General features: G+C 47.3%; 1 protein-coding gene across 1 annotated transcript in view; it reads left to right on the top strand.

The window, feature by feature from the left end:
- Window positions 1–281: 281 nt before the first annotated feature.
- TMEM132B (transmembrane protein 132B) overlaps window positions 282–23,015 on the top strand; it is a 344,261-nt gene continuing 321,527 nt past the window's right edge. The window contains exon 1 of the mRNA XM_035099220.3: window positions 282–480. Within this exon, the coding sequence (XP_034955111.1) occupies window positions 402–480 (79 nt within the window). The 5' untranslated portion in view covers window positions 282–401. The remainder of the gene's footprint in view (window positions 481–23,015) is intronic.

Genomic DNA, 23,015 nt, shown 5'->3' on the forward strand with positions numbered 1-23,015 from the left:
TTTAATTTCACCTTCCACGTTTCCTCCCCCGTCCCCACTTTTCTTCTTCTAGCGAGGAGTGAAGGGGGGGGGAGCGCTCCCTCAAATCGCTTTCTTGATTCGGAGCCGCTGAGCAAATCCCTCATTTTTCCCCCTTTTAAAAAAGCACAGGTAGTTTTTGGATTATATGGACTGCAAGCAGGTTGGAAGGAGGACTCCAGAAATGCCTGCCGGTTGAAAAAGAGCCCAAATCTGAAATACGGTTTAAATAAAATAAAATAAAATATTTATTGGTTCCCCCCCGCCCCGCAACCAGGAAGACCTGCAGGTGTGGCGGTGGGTTTTTTTTTTTTTTGGGAGGAGTTTTGCTTTCGCGCAGCTTTTTCTCTCAACTGCTTGCCTGCCTTTTCTAAGCCCTCACCATGACTTCTCCTGGGCATGGAGCGACGCTTTCCAAAGGCCTTTTTCTGCTGTTGGCTCTCGGGGCCCTTCTCTGCACAGGTAAGACGCAAAAAGTTTGACTCTTAATCTGAAAGTTCATTTTTATTTTTTATTTTACAGAAGTCTTTTTTTTCATTTGCAGGCAAAGCTGAACGCAATAGAAAGGGGTGTGTGTGTGTGTGTGTGTGTGCCTGCCTCTTGGAGTCATTAGTCATCATCTCCCCACCTGCAAAATGCACTTTGCAAAAATGGAGTGTATTTTTTTGCCTTCCAGAGTAATTGTCTGTGGCTTTTAAAGTTTTATTTTATAATGCCTTGGAGTGAACTGGATGATGTACATGTGTTTTTCTTTTTAAAGGTGAGACGCATGCCAAAAACTCTCCACAAACCAGCAAACTACTGTAAATCCGCGTGGGTATATAATTGGCTGCCTTTGGTGAGAGGAGGGCATGCACTCTGTACATGCTAAAGATGCTCTTTCCCTCTCATATAGCATAGGTCTGAAACTCGCGTCTAGGTCAGAGCCTTGTGATACAGGAATAGACAATGGGGTCCCAGCCAATTTCAGTTCTGCTCAAAGTAGACCCAGTGAAATGAATGGACCCAAGTTAGTCATGTCCATTAATGTCTATGGATTTAGTACGGCTAGCCTTGGATACACCCCGCTCTCTACAGAATGCGATGCCACGATGCAGCTATAATAGAATGCTAGGATTGTAGAGTTGGAAGGGATCCTGGGGGTCATCTAGTCCAACCCCCAGCAATGCAGGAATCTCAGCTAGATCACAAGAGCCTTAGTTTTTGATGCTTATCTTGCTTACAACTCCTGTAAGTTGGGTCAATTTTATTATCCTCCTATCACACATGGTAGACTGAGGCGATGAGAAGCTCTCTTGCCTAAGGGCAGTGGGCAGAGCGGAAAGGTGAATGCTTCCATGCTCAGCTAGCTCCCCAGTTGTCATCTGTCTGTCTGTCTCTTCCTTCCCACCCACACGTGTGAAAATTGCTGCCTTAGCTTCATCTCATATCTCCGGCAATTAAGGGTGCCACTCCCACCTCCCCCGTACATGGCAAAGCAGAAATTCAACAGGTGAAGCTCTCCCCATCTCTGGCTGCTGTTTTTGGAAACAAAGCTAGCCTATGTGCACTGAGTTCTGCTTCAGACTAGAGTTTTGTCTTCCCTGGCAGGCTGCTCTTAAAAGTGCAGGGGAGAAGGTGTCATCTGCCAAAAAAGCTCAGCTGGGAGAGGGTTAGGCTGAAGACATAAAGGTCCCTGGTTTGAGCCTGGGTTTCGAGAAATGCTCCAGTCTAGGGCTTGTAGCTTTGCATGATGAAGGTCCCAGGTTCAGTCAATGGAATCTCCAGACAGGGCTGAAAGAGACCCTGCCCAAAACCCTGGGAGAGCTGCTGTTGGCCAGTGTAGACGATGCTGAACTAGATGGACCAGTATTCTGACTTGGCATTAGGCGACTTCCTGTGTATGGTAGCAACCTTGTTCTAAATTGCCCCCTTTAAATCACACTGATTTGATTAAAGAAGAAGAAGAAAAACCACACCGAGAATAGAGTTAGGGCAAGGAAGGAGTAGTCAGACTATTTTGATACTCACCATCTTTTCCAGTGACTTTTTTTTATACGGCGCTGGTCTTGACCCTGTTTGCTCAGAAGCAAACCTCTCCTGGTTTCAGTGACATGCGCAGGAGAGTAACCCTTGCAAGTCTTGATTTGCGATACCTGTTCCCATTTTACAGCTGGGGACAGCTGACCCTGGGGGACAATATCCTGAGCTATGCAAGCTGACTCTGGCCTTAAGGGTCTGCATGCCTGATTGGCAGCCTTATCCCAAACATGTTCACTCAGAAGTAAACTCCATTGAGTTCAGTAGGACTCATTTCCTAGTCAGGAGAGCGGTCTTATTGGCAGGTCTTGGAGATGTGTTAACCTTTTCTTACCCATGAAGAATGTTTGCAGAGGCACACATCCATCCATCTTTATTCATGCATGTGTGCGTGTAGATATACCCAACTCTCCAGTTCTGTGGTTCTCTGATATTATGAACATGAATGTTCACAAAGTAACAGCAGCAACAATTTTATTATTTGTAACCCAACCGTCTGGCTGGGTTTGCCCCAGCCACTCGGGGTGACATAACTAAAGGCCGATGCCTGCCTCTCGGCCTTGCAATCCAAATCCAAATTCAAATTCAAAGGAAGGAAGGAAGGGAGAAGCAATCAGAGGTGAATATGAAATAATCTTAGAATTGTAGGGTTGGAAGGGAGCCCAAGGGTCCTCTAGTCCAACCCTCTGCTATGCAGGAATCTCAACTAAAGCATCTATGAGAGATCCATCCAAACTCGGCTTAAAAACCTCCAATGAAGGAGAGTCCATCAGCTTCCAAGGTTGAACAGTTCTTACTGCCAAAGTTTTTTCTGATGACAGGAATTTCCCTTATATGGAGTCAGACCATTGGCGACCCAGTCCAGTCTTGTCCTGGACAATACTCTGCGGTTTCAGGCAGGGGACATTCCCGCCCCTATGTGGGGATTGACCTTAGGACCTAGATCAGGCATCCCCAAACTGCGGCCCTCCAGATGTTTTGGCCTACAATTCCCACGATCCCTAGCTAACAGGACCAGTTGTCAGGGAAGATGGGAATTGTAGCCCAAAACATCTGGAGGGCCAAAGTTTGGGGATGCCTGACCTAGATGCTGTACCACTGAGCCGCAGCCCACAAGTGCAGCTGCAGGTTTATTCTTCTGTTCAGTTACAGCGGAAATCCTGTGCCCATTTCCTCGGATGCGTGTCCTGTGGATCGGAGCAGAGATGGTTTCCTAGTAAATGCACATCCAAGCTGCAAATGGACTCGGATTGGTGTGGGGATGGGGTGAGTGCTGTGGTTAAGCCAATGGCTCAGATTAGTAAAACATAATCCTAAGCGCCCAGCGAGGTCCCTGAACTGTGCTGCAGAATGGCTAGGAAGTCTGGGAACTTCTCTGGGGTGGAGGTAAAGAAATACGAAGACTTCCCAGCAAGGGAAAATACTGTCTCCTTTCTCTTTACCCCAAGGCTGCATGACGGGCCACCTCTGTTGCTGCCTTCTCTGAACTGGGCCTGCTCTATGCTTGCAAATTTCCAACAGGAATGGCAGGGCACAAGGGCAGAAGTGTGCATTCCCTGTTCACGACGCTTTCTCTGCAAACCCCTCCATCCACAAAGTGATTGTTCAGGTTTGCTTGTGTATACACTTCTTCAAGTCCCTCTCGGTTGTAATGCACAGCTTCACCACTGTGTTCAGTGTTCAGTAGGTTGTGGGTGATGATTCCCAAAGGACGGGAGTTTACAATGACATCTTTCAATGCAATGACTGTTATTTGAGTTTGGCATGTGAGAGTTTTTGCGTTTCGCTGAGTTTCTTTGCAGAGCAGGGAGGCTATTTTAGGGTTTTGTTTTGGTCTTTTCAAATAAGGATGGAGGCGAAATCTGATTTAGTTTGTGTCTAGAAGAAAAATTTAATTTGCAATTTCTGAAACAATAAAAACTCACCCTTCTCTGACTTTTTCAGCGCACTTCTCCAGCTAAGTAATGTGTACAAAATCCATAAAATCCTGTCTATAAATGTGTGTATTAATGAAAATAATGGAAATGTGCATTTATCAGGCATAATTTCTTTGCAAAAATGTGTACACTGGGCAAATCTGCATATAAAAATGCATATATTAGGATGAATTTGCACTAATCAATCAAGTTTTTCATGAGGGCTTGAAAGAAAAATAGATTGCAAACTAATGTAGAAAATGAGAAGAACTGAATTGAAGATTAGAAAATAAAGAAATTGAGGAAATCTGATATTGACATATTCAACCATTGCTGCTTTTTTAAAAATATCATTATTGCTTTTCCTTTACTTTGTATAGTCAAACTGATACCAACAGTTTTTACACCCTGATTTTCTTAGCGAAGGATATTTCTAAAAGAGAGGATTGGAGCTGCATGGATTTTGGTATAGAAATTGTGCTGGCTTTGTCTACGCAAGGGGCGCTTGAAGACTATACCGTAGCTATTTTCTGTTGGGATTCAGCCACAGAGTGGCAAAATGAGGCTCCAGAAAACAGAATCAAAGTTGGTTTGGAACCTGCTCCCCAACAGCTTTTTTTTTGAATAAACAAAGTGGTGAAGGAACACTGTGGGATAACTTTAGCTTGATGCAACATCAGGCTAACCTCCCTGCTAACAAATCAAAATGAATGTTCAATAAATAGGCGACATTGCCTAACCTCCCTGCAAACAAATGCTCAATAAACTGGTTGTCTGCAAGGGATCTGGGATTATTGGTTTGATTTAATTGGGGATTAGTGTGTCCTTGTCTCCCTGCTTTGCCACAACATTACATGATGCAGCAGGCAGATAGCTCAACGGCAGAGCATGTGCTTTGCATGCAGAAGGTCACAGGTTCAATCCCTGTCATGTAATGTCTTTTTTAAATATATATATAAAGGCTTGAATATCAGGTGATAGGGAAGGCCATCTGCCTGGCACTCTGGAGAGCTTCTGTCAGTCAGAGTCATAGCTGCCAAGTTATCCCTTTTTTAAAGGGATTTTCCCTTATGCTGAATAGGCTTCCTCGCGAGAAAAGGGAAAACTTGGCAGCTATGGTCAGAGTAGTTAGTATAAGGCACTTTTATCTTCTGGAGAAGTGTTCTTACAACAGAAGCAAACCTTTTTTGTTGACAAAAAAAGGGGGGAATGTGCACCTCTGTTGTCTCTTACAGCCAAATTTTGAGAGCATGTAAAAGCACTGCACATCCCCCTTTCTTTTTTAGAATTTAGGAAACCCCTACCCCACACTGAGCCACTATCAGAAGCCTGGAAAACTCTCAGCTTGATAGACCATTGATCTTGCCCACCGGGGAGGCTAAACCTTGTTTTGCTCTTCTGTAGCTTCAGGGCTGCACCTGTTTGTATCTTTTCATCCTGGGGTCCAAGAGAGATGAATGGCTTTTAGTGTTGCTTGTGTGCAGGCTTTGATCATTGTGGTTTTGGTCCTTGGGAGGGTGTGTGTCTGTGCATGCCTGTGACTTTGATGCAGTGTGAGTATTTTGTATGTGCATGCATTGAGGGCAAAGATGATATCGAGCCTGTGGCAATGGAAGAAGGACTTCCACTGCATTTATTGTAAAGGTTCACAAAAATCTCGGGGAACCACAAGGCGCTCTGTGTCTGAAACGTTTTCCAGATAAGTTTGTCTCCCTTCTCTTTCCCTCTCCTCTGCATAATCTGCTCTTTACCTAAAGGTTCTTGGACAGAAAGCAAACAACCCCAAAACACACATCAAAATATATTGCTTAGTTGGTCTCTAAGGGACCCAGGTGGCGCTGTGGTTAAACCACTGAGCCTAGGGCTTGCTGATCAGAAGGTCGGCGGTTCGAATCCCTGTGACGGGGTGAGCTCCCGTTGCTTGGTCCCAGCTCCTGCCAACCTAGCAGTTCGAAAGCACGTCAAAATGCGAGTAGATAAATAGGAACCGCTACAGCGGGAAGGTAAACGGCGTTTCCATGTGCTGCTCTGGTTCACCAGAAGTGGCTTTGTCATGCTGGCCACATGACCTGGAAGCTATACACCGGCTCCCTCGGCCAATAATGCGAGATGAGCGCGCAACCCCAGAGTCGGTTACGACTGGACCTAATGGTCAGGGGTCCCTTTACCTTTACCTTAAGGTGCTACTGGACATATTATTATTTATTTCGATATAGCAGCTGTGGGGAACCTTGGGCCCTCCAGATGTTGCTGTGTGATCTCGGAGTTGTGGGTTACAACTTACAGGAGTTGTAAGCAAGATAAGCATCAAAAACTAAGGCTCTTGTGATCTAGCTGAGATTCCTGCATTTCAGGGGGTTGGGCTAGATGACCATCGGAGCGAAACAACAAATTCTGTAACTAAGTTAGAAATCAATGGAACCCCTGCTGGCAAAAGCAAAGGAAAGCGATTTCTATCTGGTGTGTGTCTCTGTGTCAATTCACCATAAAATCCTGGACAAAGAGGCCCATCTCCACCTGTTGCTGGAAGAAAAGCAAAGTTGTGGTGAGGCACACCTCGGAGGGGAGGTCATTCTGTTGGCGTGAAGCTACCATAGAGAAAGCCTGCCCTAGGACCCTGCTCTATAGGTACATTGGAATCAGCCTTCTTTTGAGTTACCAGGGGTCAGCAAACTTTTTCAGCAGGGGGCCAGTCCACTGTCCTTCAGACCTTGTGGGGGGCCAGACTATATATATTTTGGGGAGGAAAATGAACGAATTCCAATGCCCCACAAATAACCCAGAGATTCATTTTAAATAAAAGCACACATTCTACTCATGTAAAAACAAGCTGATTCCCAGATCGTCTGCGGGCCAGATTTAGAAGGCGATTGGACCGGATCTGGCCCCCAGGCCTTGTTTTGCCTACCCATGAGTTTTAGACCATTTGGTTCATCTAGCTCAGTACTGTCTACACTGACTGGCAGCAGCTCTGCAGTGTTTTAGACAGGATTCCTTCCCAACCTGGAGATTGCCTTGCATGCAGAAAGTCCCTGCAGCTGAGCTATGGCCCTTTCCTCCCTCAAAAAATGTAGCGATGCCTTGCACATCTTTGTGTAAATCAGCACCTGGGCAGAGAACATAGGAAGCTGCCTTAGAGTGAGTCAGACCAATCAAGCATATATAGATTTTGTTAAATAAACAAACATAAGGAAGCTTGTCTTCAAAGGAGGCTCCTGGAGGTGTGCTGCTTCCAGGTGTGTTTCTGACTTGGGATAGCGGTTAAGAGTGTGGGAGGGAGAGCCAGGCTCCTACCTGGACACAGGTGTGAAGCTCATTTCTCAGCACTGGGCCAATATCTCTTTGAAGCCCACCTTGCGGGGCCGATGTGAGTAAGTGTGGGAGAACCATGGATGTCGCCCTGAGCTTTTGGGCGGAAGATGGTTGCGAGGCCTTTGCCCTGTGAGCATTGCTCTAAGGCAGTGGTTCTCAAAGGGTGCGGTGCGCCACACTGGCATGGCAGGAGGGCAGAGCAAGTGTGGCAGGAAGATTCAAGTACAACCAAGGAAACGTAAACATTTCAGGGTAGTATAGTATAGGATCAAAACAATTTCTTTGGGGTATACAGGCAGAACCAGTATCCACGCTTTTCTTCAAGAGTATTGCCTAGTCTTCTACAGTTCTCCACCACAGATTGTTGTGAACAGGGATTTTTAACTGTGACAAATCCGAAAGGTCAGAAAAGGGAAAGGATTCTTTGTGTTGATGAGGAGATGAGAGTTTGTTTGTCTCAAATCAAACATAAAATAAAGGAGATTACCTGGCAAAAGCAAGCTAATGTCTCTCATTGAGTTTGTATACAGACTTAAGGTATGTAGGTAAGGGGCTCATTCATAATTATATTTTGGGAATGATTCTTGGTCTTATGTAGCTGCATTTTTTTTTTTACTTTCTGGATGTCCCATGATCATATTACAAAGTAGTTGTGTTATATGTTATAAATCAAGCACTGCTAGGAGTTGCTTCTGTGTTCCAATGTATTTCTTATCAATAAAAAACTCAGTGTGGCACGAGCAAATATTCTGAAAGTGTGGCGCATGGAAAAAAAGTTTGAGAACCACTGCTCCAAGGTTTTTGTTTCCAAGTGTTTCCATCCTGTGTTTTAAAATAAAATGAGTACTTCAAAGGTTTGTAAGTCACTTTGAGATGCATGTGAATTCTTTTAATTACAATAAATGACATATATGTGTGATCAAGGAAAAAAACACAGAGCTGGCAACTCAGTCAGAGATGCAGTGGGAAACCTCCTCAGACTGGAACTCCCCCTTATTAAAATAAGGGATTTAGAGGTTATTATAGTATTGCACCCCCCCTTCCTGTTAACTTCAGTTTTGTACTCTCTCCCTCCAGTGCAATAACTCTGGATCGAAGCATTTGTAAAAAGTTAATGAATGCTGCTTCCCCTCTTCTCTCTCCTTTTTGTGTGGCAAAGGACAAAGTTGATCAAGAGGCTGTGTTTTGTGCTTGATACTGGGTATACCTTCCCCCACCCAATTCCTTGCATTTTCAGCCTGTTTTCCTAATATCTCTGTGGAATTGCATTGCCTTCCTAAGCAGAGTGTGCTGGCCGGGAGGTGGTGGTGGTTGCTTTTTTTCTGTAAAGAATTACTGAGGCGAAACGTTTGCTGATCTATGTTGACAGTCTCTCCCCCCCCCCATCTCTTTAGCATGATGAAAATCTCGGAAGCCAAGTTGGGTGGCGAGAGAGCCATCCTTCTGCTGCCTTCCTTGAACACAAACAAGTTGTTTGTGGCCTAATGGGCTTCTCTGTTTCCTAAACGTCATCGTTAAAAACAAAAACAAAAAAGAGTGATGACTAAAGAAAAGATGGGAGAGCTGAACTTAGCTGGCAGCCTTTTGTGGAGACTGAGTCTTGCCCCCTCTTTCTCCTCCCCTTCGCTTCGGATCTCGGTGCAACTGTGATTTATTTCTGTGTTGCTTCACACTGAGTTTGGGACTCTCTGACCCTCTTTTTAAAGAAACCTGCAAGCTGCATGCCTCACGCCAGACTCCTCAGTTCAGGCACAGATCCATGCTTGCTTGTTCTGAAAGTGTTGCACCAGTTTTTATGCACATGCCTCCTGGACAAACCAAAGTAATCTCTTCCCCCCTTCAGTGGTTTCCTTTAGAATTGTTGAATTGAAGAAAGCATTTAGCCCTCATAGTCACTGAAGATTTTTCTTTTTTTTAAAGAAGCAAGTGGTACCTGTTTGCGGTCCCAGAAGCTATGTATTGATAAGGTAGAGCGGCTGAGAGCACAATCCGGCCCACACGAGTCACAGCATTGGTTGGTTTACATATGTACACAGGATGTACGTGCAGAGTGCTTATACATGTACACACATTGCTTACTGCACACTTTCTGACTGACATCTAAATATGTGAGCTAAACCTCTTCTCACGTAAATACTAAGTTCAGCTTAGTTAGGTTGCAGTGGAACCAATGGGAAATGTTAGTCATGGCTTCCCCCAAAGAATCCCGAGATCTGCGGTTTGTTAAGGGTTTGGAGAGGAGTTAGGAGGTCCTTGTTGCCTTCAAAGAGCTACAGTGCTCAGAGTGATCAATCCCTCTTCCCAAGGAACATTGCTGGATTTAGGGCGGTGAGGGTGGTTCCCCCCCCCACAGGGCACCACGTTGAGGGGGCACAAAATTGAGAAGATCCATAACTGAGAAGATCCATTTTGGGGTGCCAGATTTGGCCTCGCTCAGGGCACCATATTACCGAAGATTACCAAAGTCTGCCATTGCCATGATTCTGGGAATTGCAACTCTATGAGGGGAATAGGGGTCTCCTAACTACTGTCAGGACCCTTGAGGAGCTGCAGTTCACAGGATTCTTCCTCACGACTGTTTAAAGCAGTACATTGCTGCTTTAATGTGTATAGTGCAGGGGCCTGACTTAACTCGGATCCAACGCAATGTGTCAGTGAACATGCTAAATATGACCATTCTTCACACATCAGAAGAATCACGTGTGAACTAACATTTGAAATCAATGGGACTTGACTGCAGCTAACTTTTAGAGATACGAAGCCTCTTGTTGACAAGTGCTTGTTGGTATTGTAGAAGAAAGCTATGAAGATACTGCATGACGTTAAAGAAACCTGCAAATGGTGACCAGGAAAACCTCTGTATTCCGTCAGCCTTGCCAGATCTGTACAAACGCAATAGTCTAGCGCTTTCAACAGCCTTGTCAGTTGCACTCTCTTTTTTGTGGGCAGATGGGGATGTAGATTTACACCATTTGCTGGTAATCCATTTCCCCCCTGGCTGGTATATGCTTGAAACTAGTTCAGCATGTACTTCCCCTCTGCCAACAAGTGACAGAGAACTTACCTAGCAAAATTTACTGGGTTAACCATAATTGTGTGATTAGACAGTGACCCAGTTTCGATCCACAAGGGAATACTAACTGGCAGTGGCTCTTCAGGAATTCAGCCAGTGAGTCTTTCCCAGCCCCACCTAGGATTGAACCTGGGACCTTCTGCATGCAGGACAGAAGCTCTTACCCCTGAGCTATGGCCCTTCCTCAGAGGGAAGAGGTCAGATTTCTTACTTCTGGGGAAAAAGGAACTTTCTGCAATTTCTTCCCATTTTCTCCCCCCCCCCTTATAAAAAATATCAATTTCTGCTTATCTGACAAAACCAACCATGCATCTCTCTGTGTGTGAAAAGAGTGAATGAGTGAGAACGAGAGCATCACATGGGGAAACTTTTTCTAATCACAAATCCTCCTGGCAAATTCACAGGTCCCGAGTCGCAAATTACATTTTTCTTCCTCCCAGTGGAGTGCTTGGGCTGGTGTTTTATCAGCTCTTGCTGGGAAATGTAGTGAAACAAAACCCGCAGTAGCCTGGTCCTTGTTGAGACACAGGCCAACCAAATTGATGTGATTGGGGGTGATGGGTGAAGGGAGGAGATTGTTAGAAGGCTGAAGCACGGAAACACATGCAAGGACTCAATTTCCCGCAAAGTCTTACAGGGCATCAAACTATTTTGTATGAAGTGGAGGTCAGCATCTGGGTTGGGGAAGCCTTCCAGATTTCAGAGATGAAGGGAGTTGGTCTGGAGGTCCCCAAGTCCCCACTGTTGGTCTTTAATGATGCTGTGAGCAAATGACAAAGGTATTCTTCCCAGGAGGCATCTAGTTGGTTCAGGCCAGGAGTTGGCATGTGGCATCCTCTGCTGGTTGCCAAAGTTCAGTGCCCTGGCATCTACTGTAAATGGGTGACCCTTCTGAGTCTGCTCCTTCCCCCATGAACACTGGATGTCTTCGTCTGTGAGCTAGTACACTTTTAATCCCCCACAGTTCCTCTAAAATAACATTGCTCTAGACTAGGCACCCCCAAAATGCAGCCCTCCAGATGTTTTGGCCTACAACTCCCAGGATCCCTAGCTAACAGGACCAGTGGTCGGGGAAGATGGGAATTGTAGTCCAAAAAATCTGGAGGACCGAAGTTTGGGCATGCCTGCTCTAGACCAGCCTTTCTCAACCTTGGGTCCCCAGATGTTCTTGAACTACAGCTCCCATAATTCCTGACCACTGGCTGTGCTGGCTGGGAACAATGGGAGTTGTAGTCCAACAACATCTAGGGAACCCAAGTTTGAGAGGCTGTTCTAGGGTCCTGACCCATCAGGGGTGTTGCTGTCCCAGGTAGTTGGCTGCTCAGCTGAAAGGACACCAAGTAAGGCAGTTAGGAGGTCCTGATTTGGAGAAGTGCTGGTTCAGGACCCTGAAGGTCTTGGTCCAGAGGTTCTTGGTGTGAGTTGTGGACCACAGCTACTGATCATGCAGCCATGAGAAGAGACCTAATGCCTCAGCATTGCCAGGAGCTTAGTGTTGTCCAAGAGAACCTGGAAATGTCTCCGTCATGGCTCAAGTGCAGTATTATAAAGGGCCTGGGATTTTGAGCTTCAGTTGCTGGCTTCTTCCCAGGAGTGAATGTTGGAGCAGTGGTGGCCTGGTTGAGGGATGCTCCCCTGTGCCTTTCTGTCCACTGGAGGAGATCAAGGTGCATGGAGACTTAAAGGCAGCTACCCGTCCCTGGATTTTAGTACATGATCTGAGGTGGGTTGCCTTACTTAGGACTGGGCAGACTCCTCCTCTGATGTGAGAACAATGACTCTGAAAGTTTTCAGTTTGTGGCCATGATACATGCTGCTGACCAAGGCATGGTGACTGCTTGTTGCTACCAGGGGGTCTCAGAGAGGAGACTGCCAAGGATAGCCTCAAGATGGCTTGGATTTGGCTGCTGTGAAAAGCAGGATACCTGGCCTGGAGGAGCTTTGGGTCTGAGCTAGCAGACCTCACAAGGTGGTTGTGAGGATGAAGAGGGGCAGCCCTTGAGTGTATCTCTGTCCTCCTTGAAGAAAGGGACTCTGTGTTCTCCATGGGCGTAGGCAGGGGGGCAGGAGGGGGCAATTGCCCCCCCTAGAAGCAAAAGGCTGAGGGGCGCAGGCGTGGCAGCCCCAGGCTCCCGCTCCCAGCGTGAAGCTCCAGAGGCGCACGGGGAGCGTAAGCGGAGGAGCGCTAAGCAGGAGCGGGGAGCGTAAGCGGAGGAGGCAGCCACAGGCTCGCGTTCCCCGCCTGCCTTTGGAGCTTCGCGCTGGGAGCGGGAGCCTGGGGCCGCCTCCTCGGAAGACCTGGGCGGCGCAGGCAACGTAGCCCCGTCCATATTCCCACTGTGGCCCCCCTCCCGCCCCTTGCCCCCGCCCTTGCCCCCCCTAATTTTTATCCTGGGTACGCCCCTGGTGTTTTCCCTCTAACACTGTGGTGTGGTGGTCAGAGTAGGACCTGAGACACCAGGGTTCAAATCCCCACTCTGCCATGAAGCTCACTGGGTGACCTTGGGCCAATGACTCACCCTCAGCTGGACCTACCTCACAGGGTTGTTGTGAGGATAAAGTGTGTGTGTGTGTGTGTGTGTGTGTGTGAGAGAGAGAGAGAGAGAGAGAGAGAGAGAGAGAGAGAGAGAGAGAGAATAACTAATATGACACCTTGGAGGAAAGGTGAGATATAAATGTAATAAACAAATAAAATAAAACAGTATCTATCTGAGACAGAGAGACCTTTTCTCCAAGGAGAACAGAGCTGCAAACAAGGACCATGGTGTTGTAATGGCAAAGACGACACGACTCAAGGCAGGTTGAACTCAATGGGAAGGCGACCAAGAGCAGAGCTCGAGCGCTTCCTTTTATTGAAAGCTCAGGATGACAGTTAATCATTACAAGGACAGTGTAACTTCTAGCCAATTACAGCAGTGCAGTCCCATACAAGGTGATGTTTCCTGTAACGTCACAACCGGACACTCCCTAAGACATCCTCCATAGCCCACGTGTTGTTTTGCCATGCCCTCTGTCCATGCTCCAAGCACATGTCACTCTGTAAACACCCCCTCCTCATTCCCATTGTGTTGCCCTCCTTGGCTTGACCCATCTGGTTTGTCCTGATTCATCCAGTTCCATCCAGATCCTCCTTGATCCTTCTAGCTCTGTTGTGACCTGTTGCCCTGCTGACCTGAGCCTCTGACCTGCCCTTCTTCACGTGTTTCCCATTCTGACATTAGCTGGTTTGCCGTGCTAATGCCCACACTCTCGCAGATCGGTGTGGCTTGCCAGCACCAGATCTCAGTCATTCCCACACATGCCAGCACAATTTCCTCGTGTAATCCCCACACCATGGCTCTTTGTCCTCACAGCCACCCTGTGAGGTAGGTTAAACTGACAATGAATGAGCAAACCCAGCTCACCGTATACCCAGCTCACTGCCATACCTTTGCTGAGTTCCCCAGTTTGACAGCAAACAGATCCACTTCATTTCAAGCTATACCACACACACACACACACACACACACACACACACACACACACACACACACACCACCTGCCAGCTCATTATAGCAATCTTTTCTCTGACATCCCCATCTTCTCTGGTGTGGGTAGCTACCATGGTGAAGATAGCTTGTGGGTGTACATCTCCGAGCAGTTATGCTTATGGAAATGTACTTTCAAAATGGTTTTGTGCGCTGCAGATTTAGCTCAACAAAAAGGACATTTCCCTGCTGCTTTTCTGCTTGGCTATTCCCTTGGGGCTCTGGAAAACCAGCACTCTGGTTGCCACACCAGGTGATGGTGATGTTTTAATAGAATCTGTTTGCTCGCTCGCTCGCTTTCCAACTGGTTTTGGAAGAGGCTCGTTGCAACAGCGGGGTTGACCAGGTGGGAGATTCCAGAGCCTGCAGAGGGGCAAAACTGTTTGTAGCAGTGCCCCATATATGGACCAGGAATTCTGCTCTAGTGGAAACAGTTGTTAGGGAGTGCCAGAAAAGTGGAGTGTGTGTTGCACATTGACAATGAGGTTTGCTTATTTGTTTATTTTATTTATAAATTTGCATACGGCCCTTCATCCAAAGATCACAGGGTGGTTTGCAACATAAAAAGGCAAAAGGCAAAAACAAAATACACAACATAATAACAAAACAAAAAAATCCCAACAGACCCCCTCCCACAAATACGTTTAAATAGTCATAGATTGTTTTATCAGCCAAAGGCCTGGTTGAAGAGAAAATTTTTTTTTGCCTGGCACCTGAAGGTGTATAGTAAAGGCACCAGGCGAGCCTCACTGGGGAGTGCATTCCACAAATAGAGAGCCACTGCAGAAAAGTCCCGTTCTCATGTTCATAGAATCATAGAATCATAGAGTTGGAAGAGACCACAAGGGCCATCCAGTCCAACCCCCTGCCAAGCAGGAAACACCATCAAAGCATTCTTGACATATGCCTGTCAAGCATCTGCTTAAAGACCTCCAAAGAAGGAGACTCCACCACACTTCATGGCAGCAAATTCCACTGTCGAACAGCTCTTACTGTCAGGAAGTTCTTTCTAATGTTTAGGTGGAATCTTCTTTCCTGTAGTTTGAATCCATTGCTCCGTGTCCGCTTCTCTGGAGCAGCAGAAAACAACCTTTCACACTCCTTTATATGACATCCTTTTATATATTTGAACATGGCTATCATATCCCCCCTTAACCTTCTCTTCTCCAGGCTAAACATGCCCAGCTCCCTAAGCTGTTCCTCATAAGGCATTGTTTCCAGGCCTTTGCCACCCTCCAGACCTCTTGTGGAGAAAGCACACGAAGATGGCCGCTCAGTTGATGATCACAGGGTCTAGGTAGGTTCAAATGAGGAGAGGCAGTCCTTGAAGTATTGCGATCCTGTGCCATTTAAGGCATTGCTGGTTAATCTCACAGACCATTTACATACTGGCACATGCCCGTTCTATCAGACTTTACAGGACTATTCCCTTAAAGCTAAGTTGGGTGAGTTGTGTGACTGTTCGTTTACTGACACCAAGGGTGGGGAATGCTTTTCACCCAGAGGGCTGCATTTCCTTCTGGGAGCCATGAGTCCTGTGGAGATGTCTTGGAGAAGTTGGCTGGATTTGGAAGGGGACTGGGAGGTGATCAAGGAGCTGGAGCTGGATAACCCTGGGTCAGGTCCTGGCCTGTTGCTGGGGGGCAGATCAGGACTCCTGGGCCCTGAAGCTCAGGGGTGGAGGTTCAGATCCCGGGAAGGGGCCGAGCAGGTTTGCAGAAGAGCATCCCACCCTTGGGACACTGGATGTCATGGGCGTAGGCAGGGTGGGCAGGAGGGGGCAGTTGCTCCCCCTAGAAGCTGGGCTGCTGGCCAGCCTGCCCCGCTGCCCGCCCGGTGCCGTCTCCCTTCTCCCTGGCTGGCTGTGGGGTGGGTGGAGGGAAAGCCCCGGAGCCGCGCAAAGCATTTGGCTGGCTTTCTCTCCGCCCGCCCCACAGCCAGCAAGGGAGAAGGGAGACGTCCCTTCTAGCCGGCTGGCTGTGGGGCAGGCGGAGGGAAAGCCAGGCAACCTCTTTGCGCGACTCTGGGGCTTTCCCTCCGCCCGCCGCACAGCCAGCCAGGGAGAAGGGACGTCCCTTCTCCCTTGCTGGCTGTGGGGCAGGGCGGAGGGAAAGCCAGGCAACCGCTTTGCGTGGCTCTGGGGCTTTCCCTCCACCCGCCCCGGTGATCGCAGATGGGGAGGAGGGGATCGGAGCAGCCCGATTTCGGGCTGATCCTGGCGCCCCCTCGCCTCTGCCGATCACGGAGGGGGAGGAGGGAGTCGGAGCAGCCCGATTTCGGGCTGATCCTGGCGCCCCCTCGCCCCTGCCGTTCGAGGAGGGGGAGGAGGGGGTCGGAGCAGCCCGAAATCGGGCTGCTCCGATCCCCTCCTCCCCCGCCGTGATCGCCGGGGCGGGTGGAGGGAAAGCTGGCAAGGGAGAGGGGAGCTTTCCTTGCCCCACTGTGGCCCCTCCCCCTCCCCTTGCCCCAGCCCCTTGCCCCCCCTAATTTTCATCCTGGCTACGCCCCTGCTGGATGTCCCAAGCCTAAAACCACAGTGCCGGTGGGAACAAGCCTTTCAAAGACAGATGATTCAAAGGAGAGCTTGCTTGCTTGTGAAAGGAGCTGCCTGCCCCTTGCACTTCAAAATGAATATTCAGGATCAACATCTTAGCTTACAGAGGCACAGGGCCTTCTTGATAGTTGCACCCACCCTTTGGAACACCCTCCCATCAGATGTCAAGGAGATAAGTAACCATACAACCTTTTGAAGATACCCAAAGGCTCTGTATAGGGAAGTTTATTTATTTATTTATGTTTTTGTATATGATGGAAGCCACATTTTATATGCATTATAATACGGTGACACCAGGTGGCACTGTGGAGTTCCATCTTTCGCCAACATGATTTCCCACTCTGAGGTTTACAATGCATTTTTTTTTAAACGCTTTGTTGATGTGTCTAGATCCAGCCTGGGGCAACCCTGTCTGGTGGGTGGGATGATGATGATGATAATAATAATAATAATAATAATAATAATAATAATAATAATAATAATAATAGAAGAAGAACAGAACATCTCTATTTTCATTGGAGAAATGTTGGAGGGTATGGCATTCTCTCCGAGCTCTGAAATACCTGTTGAACCTGTGCCTTGCAACCTGACTTATGCACTGCTCTTCCTTTATGCCTTAAAGCCGTTGGTAGAAATGGTGCAGAGAATTCCCATTTTCTGCCCTACAGTGAGAGCTGGGACTCTGGGCAGTCTTCAGAGAGGCACATTTGGGGCGGGGGGCAGGGACAGAGACAAAAGTGGAAGGAGGAATGAGTGTGAATTTCACTTGCTGTGCAATAGGCTGGTTTCTGCGCGCACACCCTCTCCGTCCTCCGCCCTGGCCAGCGAGCGGCTTGATCAGAGTTCAAGGATGCATTCTGCCCAGGCAACAGCACTCAAGAAGGGGTGCACAGCAGGGCCTGTGAGATAGGTAGCTCAGGTAGGTTGTGGCCTGGGGAGAGCTGTGAGGGCCATGTAGAGAAGCCTGCAGGGCCACTTTTTGCCCCTTATACCTGTAGTCTAAGTTATGCTTAGCCAGAGGGAAAAGTGGGTAAAGCACTGAATGCTAACTTCCGTCAGCGATATTTTAGCACACAGAATTTGGAGGGTTCTAAGGGGAAGGGCTGTAGCTCAGGGGTGGAGCATCTGTCTTGCATGTGGAAGGTCCCAGGTTCTGCCCTCACCGCCCACAGCTAAGACTGGGCAAAAACCTGTCTGAAACCCTGGAGAGCCACTGCCAATCAAACAATACTGAGCTCGATGGAGCAATGCTCTGACTTTGTATAAATCGGCTTCCCGTGTTCCTTTATATTTGTATATACTGTACATACACACTGTGCTCCATCCAGGAGGCAGACTCAGATTGCTGCGGCACAAATTGGGTCCACCCAGGGTGATCCAGGCAGCAAGGAGAGGCAAGGGTGAGAAGGTAATGCTTGCAGGTAGCCTCTGTGCATCTCACCCCTCTCCTTCTGATGGCATGTTTATTGCACAATCAAATACTGTGCAGCGCGTCTCCTTTGGTTCGGGACCTGGACCCGGGTTGGTTGGCACTGGATAGTTCTGGGTTGGATCGGGCCCCGAACTGGATATGGGGTTGGGGGATACACAGCCCTACCATTCAGCCCCCAGGCCTGTATTTCTTCAACCCCACTTTGGAGACTGCAACCCAAGGGGACAGAGAGCCAGGAGAGGTGGTGGCACTGGGGGAGACTTTTGACTACACTTTTATTTTTATTTTTTAAAAAGCTGAGCCGATAGGTCTTTTGCTGAAGGTCTCTAGAAATAGTAGGAAAAGTCCACATTGCCATGGTGTTTCAATTTTTAATTCTCATCTTCAATTTGTCAAGCTTGGTCTTGGAGTGCTGTTTGCCAAGATCTGACTCTTTAGCTGATCAATATTACCTTATCCAGGTCTTGGGGCTCTGAAATAGTTACATAAAAAAATCGATGGTGTCCAAATTGGATTTGGTGCATTTTATGATAGGGGATGATACGGCTTTGAAGAGACTTCTCTCTCGTTCTCTCTGAGAATCTTGCTACCTATGCAATGAGGGTGGTGCCTTTGTGGACCGGATACTTACCCGGCAACGCCTCACCCTGCTCTCCATCAAAGCAGCCTGGTCCCCTTCTGATTTGGCCCCAATTTGCAACATCTGGACATGACGTCACTCCAAGGTGCAGCGCAGTGATAGTCAAGAACATGTAAGCGTGTGGCCTTTATTGCATCTTCTGCTGGGGACTTTGCAGAGTTAACTATGGGATAATAATGGATGAAGGGGCTAATTGCCTGTGTTTCATATCTCTAGCTCTGCTATTTAGCATGTGGTTTTTTTTTAAAAAAAGATGACATATTATTGTATTGATAGACATGCAAATTTGCCCCCTCCTTGTAAAGTGAAGGAACCAGCTCGGACTCGGAGAGAGGTAGGTCAGGAAGAGGATATATTTTTGTCCTTGCTGGTGCCTTCTGGACTCTTCCAGTCCACACTCCCACATTTCTTCCAGAGCTTGGGACTCTAGGACTCAAGCCAACTTGAAATGATACACTCCCAACTTCATAGCCCTTGTTTAATGAGTGGCTGTAATCTGAGACCCTGGGAAGTACATGCCTGTAATTGGGGACCATGGGAAGTTAAATTGGGGACCACAGGAAGTGAAATAGCTCAGTGGTAGAGCAGCTGCTTTGCATGCAGGTCCCAGGTTCAATCTCTCTGTGGTTTTTTTTAATGGTCTTGTCTAGATCAGCGTTTCTCAACCGCTGTTCCACGGCACACTAGTGTGCTGCGAGACGCTGGCTGGTGTGCCACGACATGCGGCGACGAGAAGGGCGATTTGCATTGTCACATGCCTGGCGGCCGCCAATATGCAGCACTGACCCGCCGGAAAGCAATATTTCTCCTCCTCTTTCCCAAAGCTCAATGCAAACGAGCCTGGCAGCCGCCAATACACAGCACTGACCCGCCGGAAAGCAATATTTCTCCTCCTGTTTCCCAAAGCTCAATGCAAACGAGCCTGGCAGCCGCCAATGCGCAGTACTGACCCGCCAGAAAGCAATATTTGGCAAGTGTTTCTTACAGTCATAATTATAATATAGGGCGGCACAGATTTAATTTTTTTAAACTTTTTTTAATGGTGGTGTGCCTCGTGATTTTTTTCATGGAACAAGTGTGCCGTGGCCCCAAAAAGGTTGAGAAACACTGGTCTAGATAGCTGGTGATGGGAAAGAGTGGTCTCTGTCTGAAACCCTGAAGAGATGCTACCAGTCAGAGTAGACAACCCTGAGCTAGATGGACAATAGGATAACCAGCTTCCTTGGTCTCTAGCAGGGTATCACTGATCTCTCTGGTTGAGGCAAAACTATATATTCAGGTTTATTCCGTCAAAAAAAGGGCTCCCGATGCATTTTGAATGGACTTCTAGCATCTTCAGGCAGAAGCTATACATCCCATGACTTTTCTTTTGCTGTGTTGAGTTTTTCCCCTGGAGAAAGAACTTTGAGATACGTTTGATGCTCTTGGACTGAATAAGTCCCTGTAAACACCTCTGGAAGTGCATTGCTGTTTTGTACATTCAGGGGATCACCTGCTTGTTGTTGGATCTGATCCTAGTGCACGTCACGTTTAGCTAAATATATTTCCTCCTCTATTTCTGCAGAGGGAGAAGAGAGATTTTTCCTGCAAGAGATGATTTGTTTGCAGGTCTGCTGCAGATCTCATATTCCTTTTTTAAAGGCTTCTCTTCCAAATCTGACTGATGGAAATATTGGGAGCTATTCTTGTTTCAGTGGCTGGGCTGTTTCAAGCATAATATAATTATACTGCGTGCGTTGCAGAATATTACGGTTTTTATATATTAAAAGCACAGTGTTAAATCCAGCATCAACCCAGATTACTCACTGCAGCTTCAGTTTGCCTGTCACTTAAAAAGTGTTGATTAAACCTACGTCTCTCACCACCTCAGGTGAGGAGAAGAGTGTCACAAGCTGTCCCGTTTTTGCTCTGTTTTCTCTTTGCTTCCAACTCTCAAAATATTCTTGGCATGGCTGGTTTTGCTCCTGGTTTTTTCCATTTTGCTTCTTGCACCTGGTCTTCATCAGCCCTCTGTGGTCAGCAACTTGATGGTGGTGATGATGATAGCATATCATCATCTACCCACCTTCTATCTAGAGTACTACTATATATTTTGGAAAGTTGTTTGTTTGCCTGTTCGCTCTGCATTCAAATGCCTCTTAAAGGTACCCGTGACAGAATTTGGCCTAGTGCAGAATGTCCCACAAGTGGGAGATGTGGGACAGAATTTGGATCTGAATAAAGAACTCCTCGTGGCACTGTGGTTAAACCACTGAGCCTAGGACTTGCTGATCAGAAGGTCGGCGGTTCAAATCCCTGTGACGGGGTGAGCTCCCGTTGCTTGGTCCCAGCTCCTGCCAACCTAGCAGTTCGAAAGCACGTCAAAATGCAAGTAGATAAATAGGAACCGCTACAGCGGGAAGGTAGCGGTTTGCCAGAAGCGGCTTTGTCATGCTGGCCACATGACCTGGAAGCTGTATGCCGGCTCCCTCGGCCAATAATGCGAGATGAGTGCACAACCCCAGAGTCGGTCACGACTGGACCTAATGGTCAGGGGTCCCTTTACCCTTTACCTTTTAAAGAACTCCTCAAGGGAGAACCAGGGGGGACTATTGCACTCCCAATGAGAGAGGGAGTGCAAGGAAATCTCTGGGAAAATGGGAAGAAAGAAGGAGGGTGTTGGGAAGCAGCAAGAGAAGTGGGAAAACAGCAGTTGGTTTAAAAAATATTGATGGAAGTTTTCGGAAAGGGTGGGAGTGGGTTAAAAAGGTTAACTGTATGATTTTAGGCTGGATTGATTGGAAAAGTCCGACGCTGGTAGGAAATATGGAATTCGCTGAGACATCTGGGGAATCTGGGTCCAGGGGAAGGGGGGATGAATTGCTATTAGGTTGATTATAAAGATTATGAGTGATGAGGAAATATTAAAATGGAGCTGCATTGCTGGTAAAATCTAAGCTAAGGGGAGATATAATTAATAGAATATAAGGATATATAATTTTTTTTTTGAGTATACAGATAGAATTGAATGGTGATAATTAGAGAAGAAATTTTAATTAATACTTATTTAATATTGTGAAAACTGCTTTTTGATTAATTGAAATAGGGAATCAATGAGGGGGGAAACGGGGAAGTCTAAAACGTTATGAAGATTATATGAGGTTTTTAGATACCGGTATATATTTTTTGTCTTTCTTTTTTGTCTTTTTCTTTTCCTGTGTTTTTTTTCCTTTTTCCTTTTCCTTTTTTTGTATTTTGTATTTTTTCTTGTTGTTGCTTCACTGTATTGTTTTTTCATGTGTGCAAAATGAATAAAGATGAATTTAAAAAGAATTTGGCCTAGTGGTTCTTAGAACTGAAGAGCAGGCTTTTGCCTCTGTTTGTATACAGTCGAGCACCACTGTGGATCGAAATGGCAGGCTTGCTTTTAAAAACTGCCCTGCTATTACCAGATTTGGCAGGATTGTATATTATTGCTTACCCAACAGCATTTTTTAAAAAATGAAATTATATCTAGTGTTTCTCGAGTGTTCAAAGGGTTTCATGAAGTTTATGTCCAGCCTGGAAAAGGAAAGCTGAAGAAGAGACATGGTAGCAGCTTTGGCAAAGATGGCAGAGAAGATTTGCTTTCTGTTGCTGTGCAGCAGAGGGCCAGAGGGTCACATTCTGTTCTGGGCAGCTTTCCAGGGGCCACATGCCACCGATGGGAGGGGCCAGAAGCAAAAGTAGGTGGAGTAATGACTGTAAACATTACCTTTATTGTCAGAAAGTTCTTCCTGATGCTTAGTCGGAATCTTCTTTCTTGTAACTTGAAGCTATTGGTTCGGGTACTTCCAGCTTGCAATATCATTCATAAATTGTGATGCCCAAAACTAGACATAGTATACCAGGTGTGGTCTGAACAAGGTAGAATAGAGCGGTACTTTTTGCGCATCCTTTTCCAGCTCAGAGAGCCCCCTAATCACCCATGCCTGGACTAGAGGCATTGCAGAACTTGGCATATTACATCCCTATGGGGTTGGCAGAATGATATCTCCTGAATTTCTAGGAAGGTTCTGAACAGTGGGGGCTGCTGTCCACTGAGACTGGTAGGGGGCAAGGCAGGGAGACCAAACATTAACTGGCACCGGAGCCAATGACAGACAGGGCCAACTAATGCTAGTTTGGTCTCCATTCTCCTCCCCCCTGTTGAGTTCTTCAAGGGCAACAAGGAGACCAAGGAGGAGGAATCTGACAGCCACTTGCAGGGCCGGCGCGTCCATTAAGGTGAACTAGGCAGCTGCCTAGGGTGCCAAAATGGAGGGGGCGCTGGCCAGCCTGCCCGCCGCCAGCCGACCCCTGTTGCTGCCTCCTCCGCGCCTGTCACTGTTGAGCGGCTTCAGGCCGCTATCCCGAGGCGTGTGTGTGCCTCCGGAGAGTGGCCTGAAGCCGCTCAACAGCTGACAGACGCAGTGGAGGCGGTCCCAGGCTCGTGCTCCCCGCGCGAAGCTCTGGAGGCGTGTGGGGAGCGGGAGCCTGGGGCCACCTCGCCACACCTCTCAGCTG

This window comes from Zootoca vivipara, chromosome 16, assembly GCF_965207765.1.
Source record: "Zootoca vivipara chromosome 16, rZooViv2.hap1.1, whole genome shotgun sequence".
NCBI classification, from domain to species: Eukaryota; Metazoa; Chordata; class Lepidosauria; order Squamata; family Lacertidae; genus Zootoca; species Zootoca vivipara.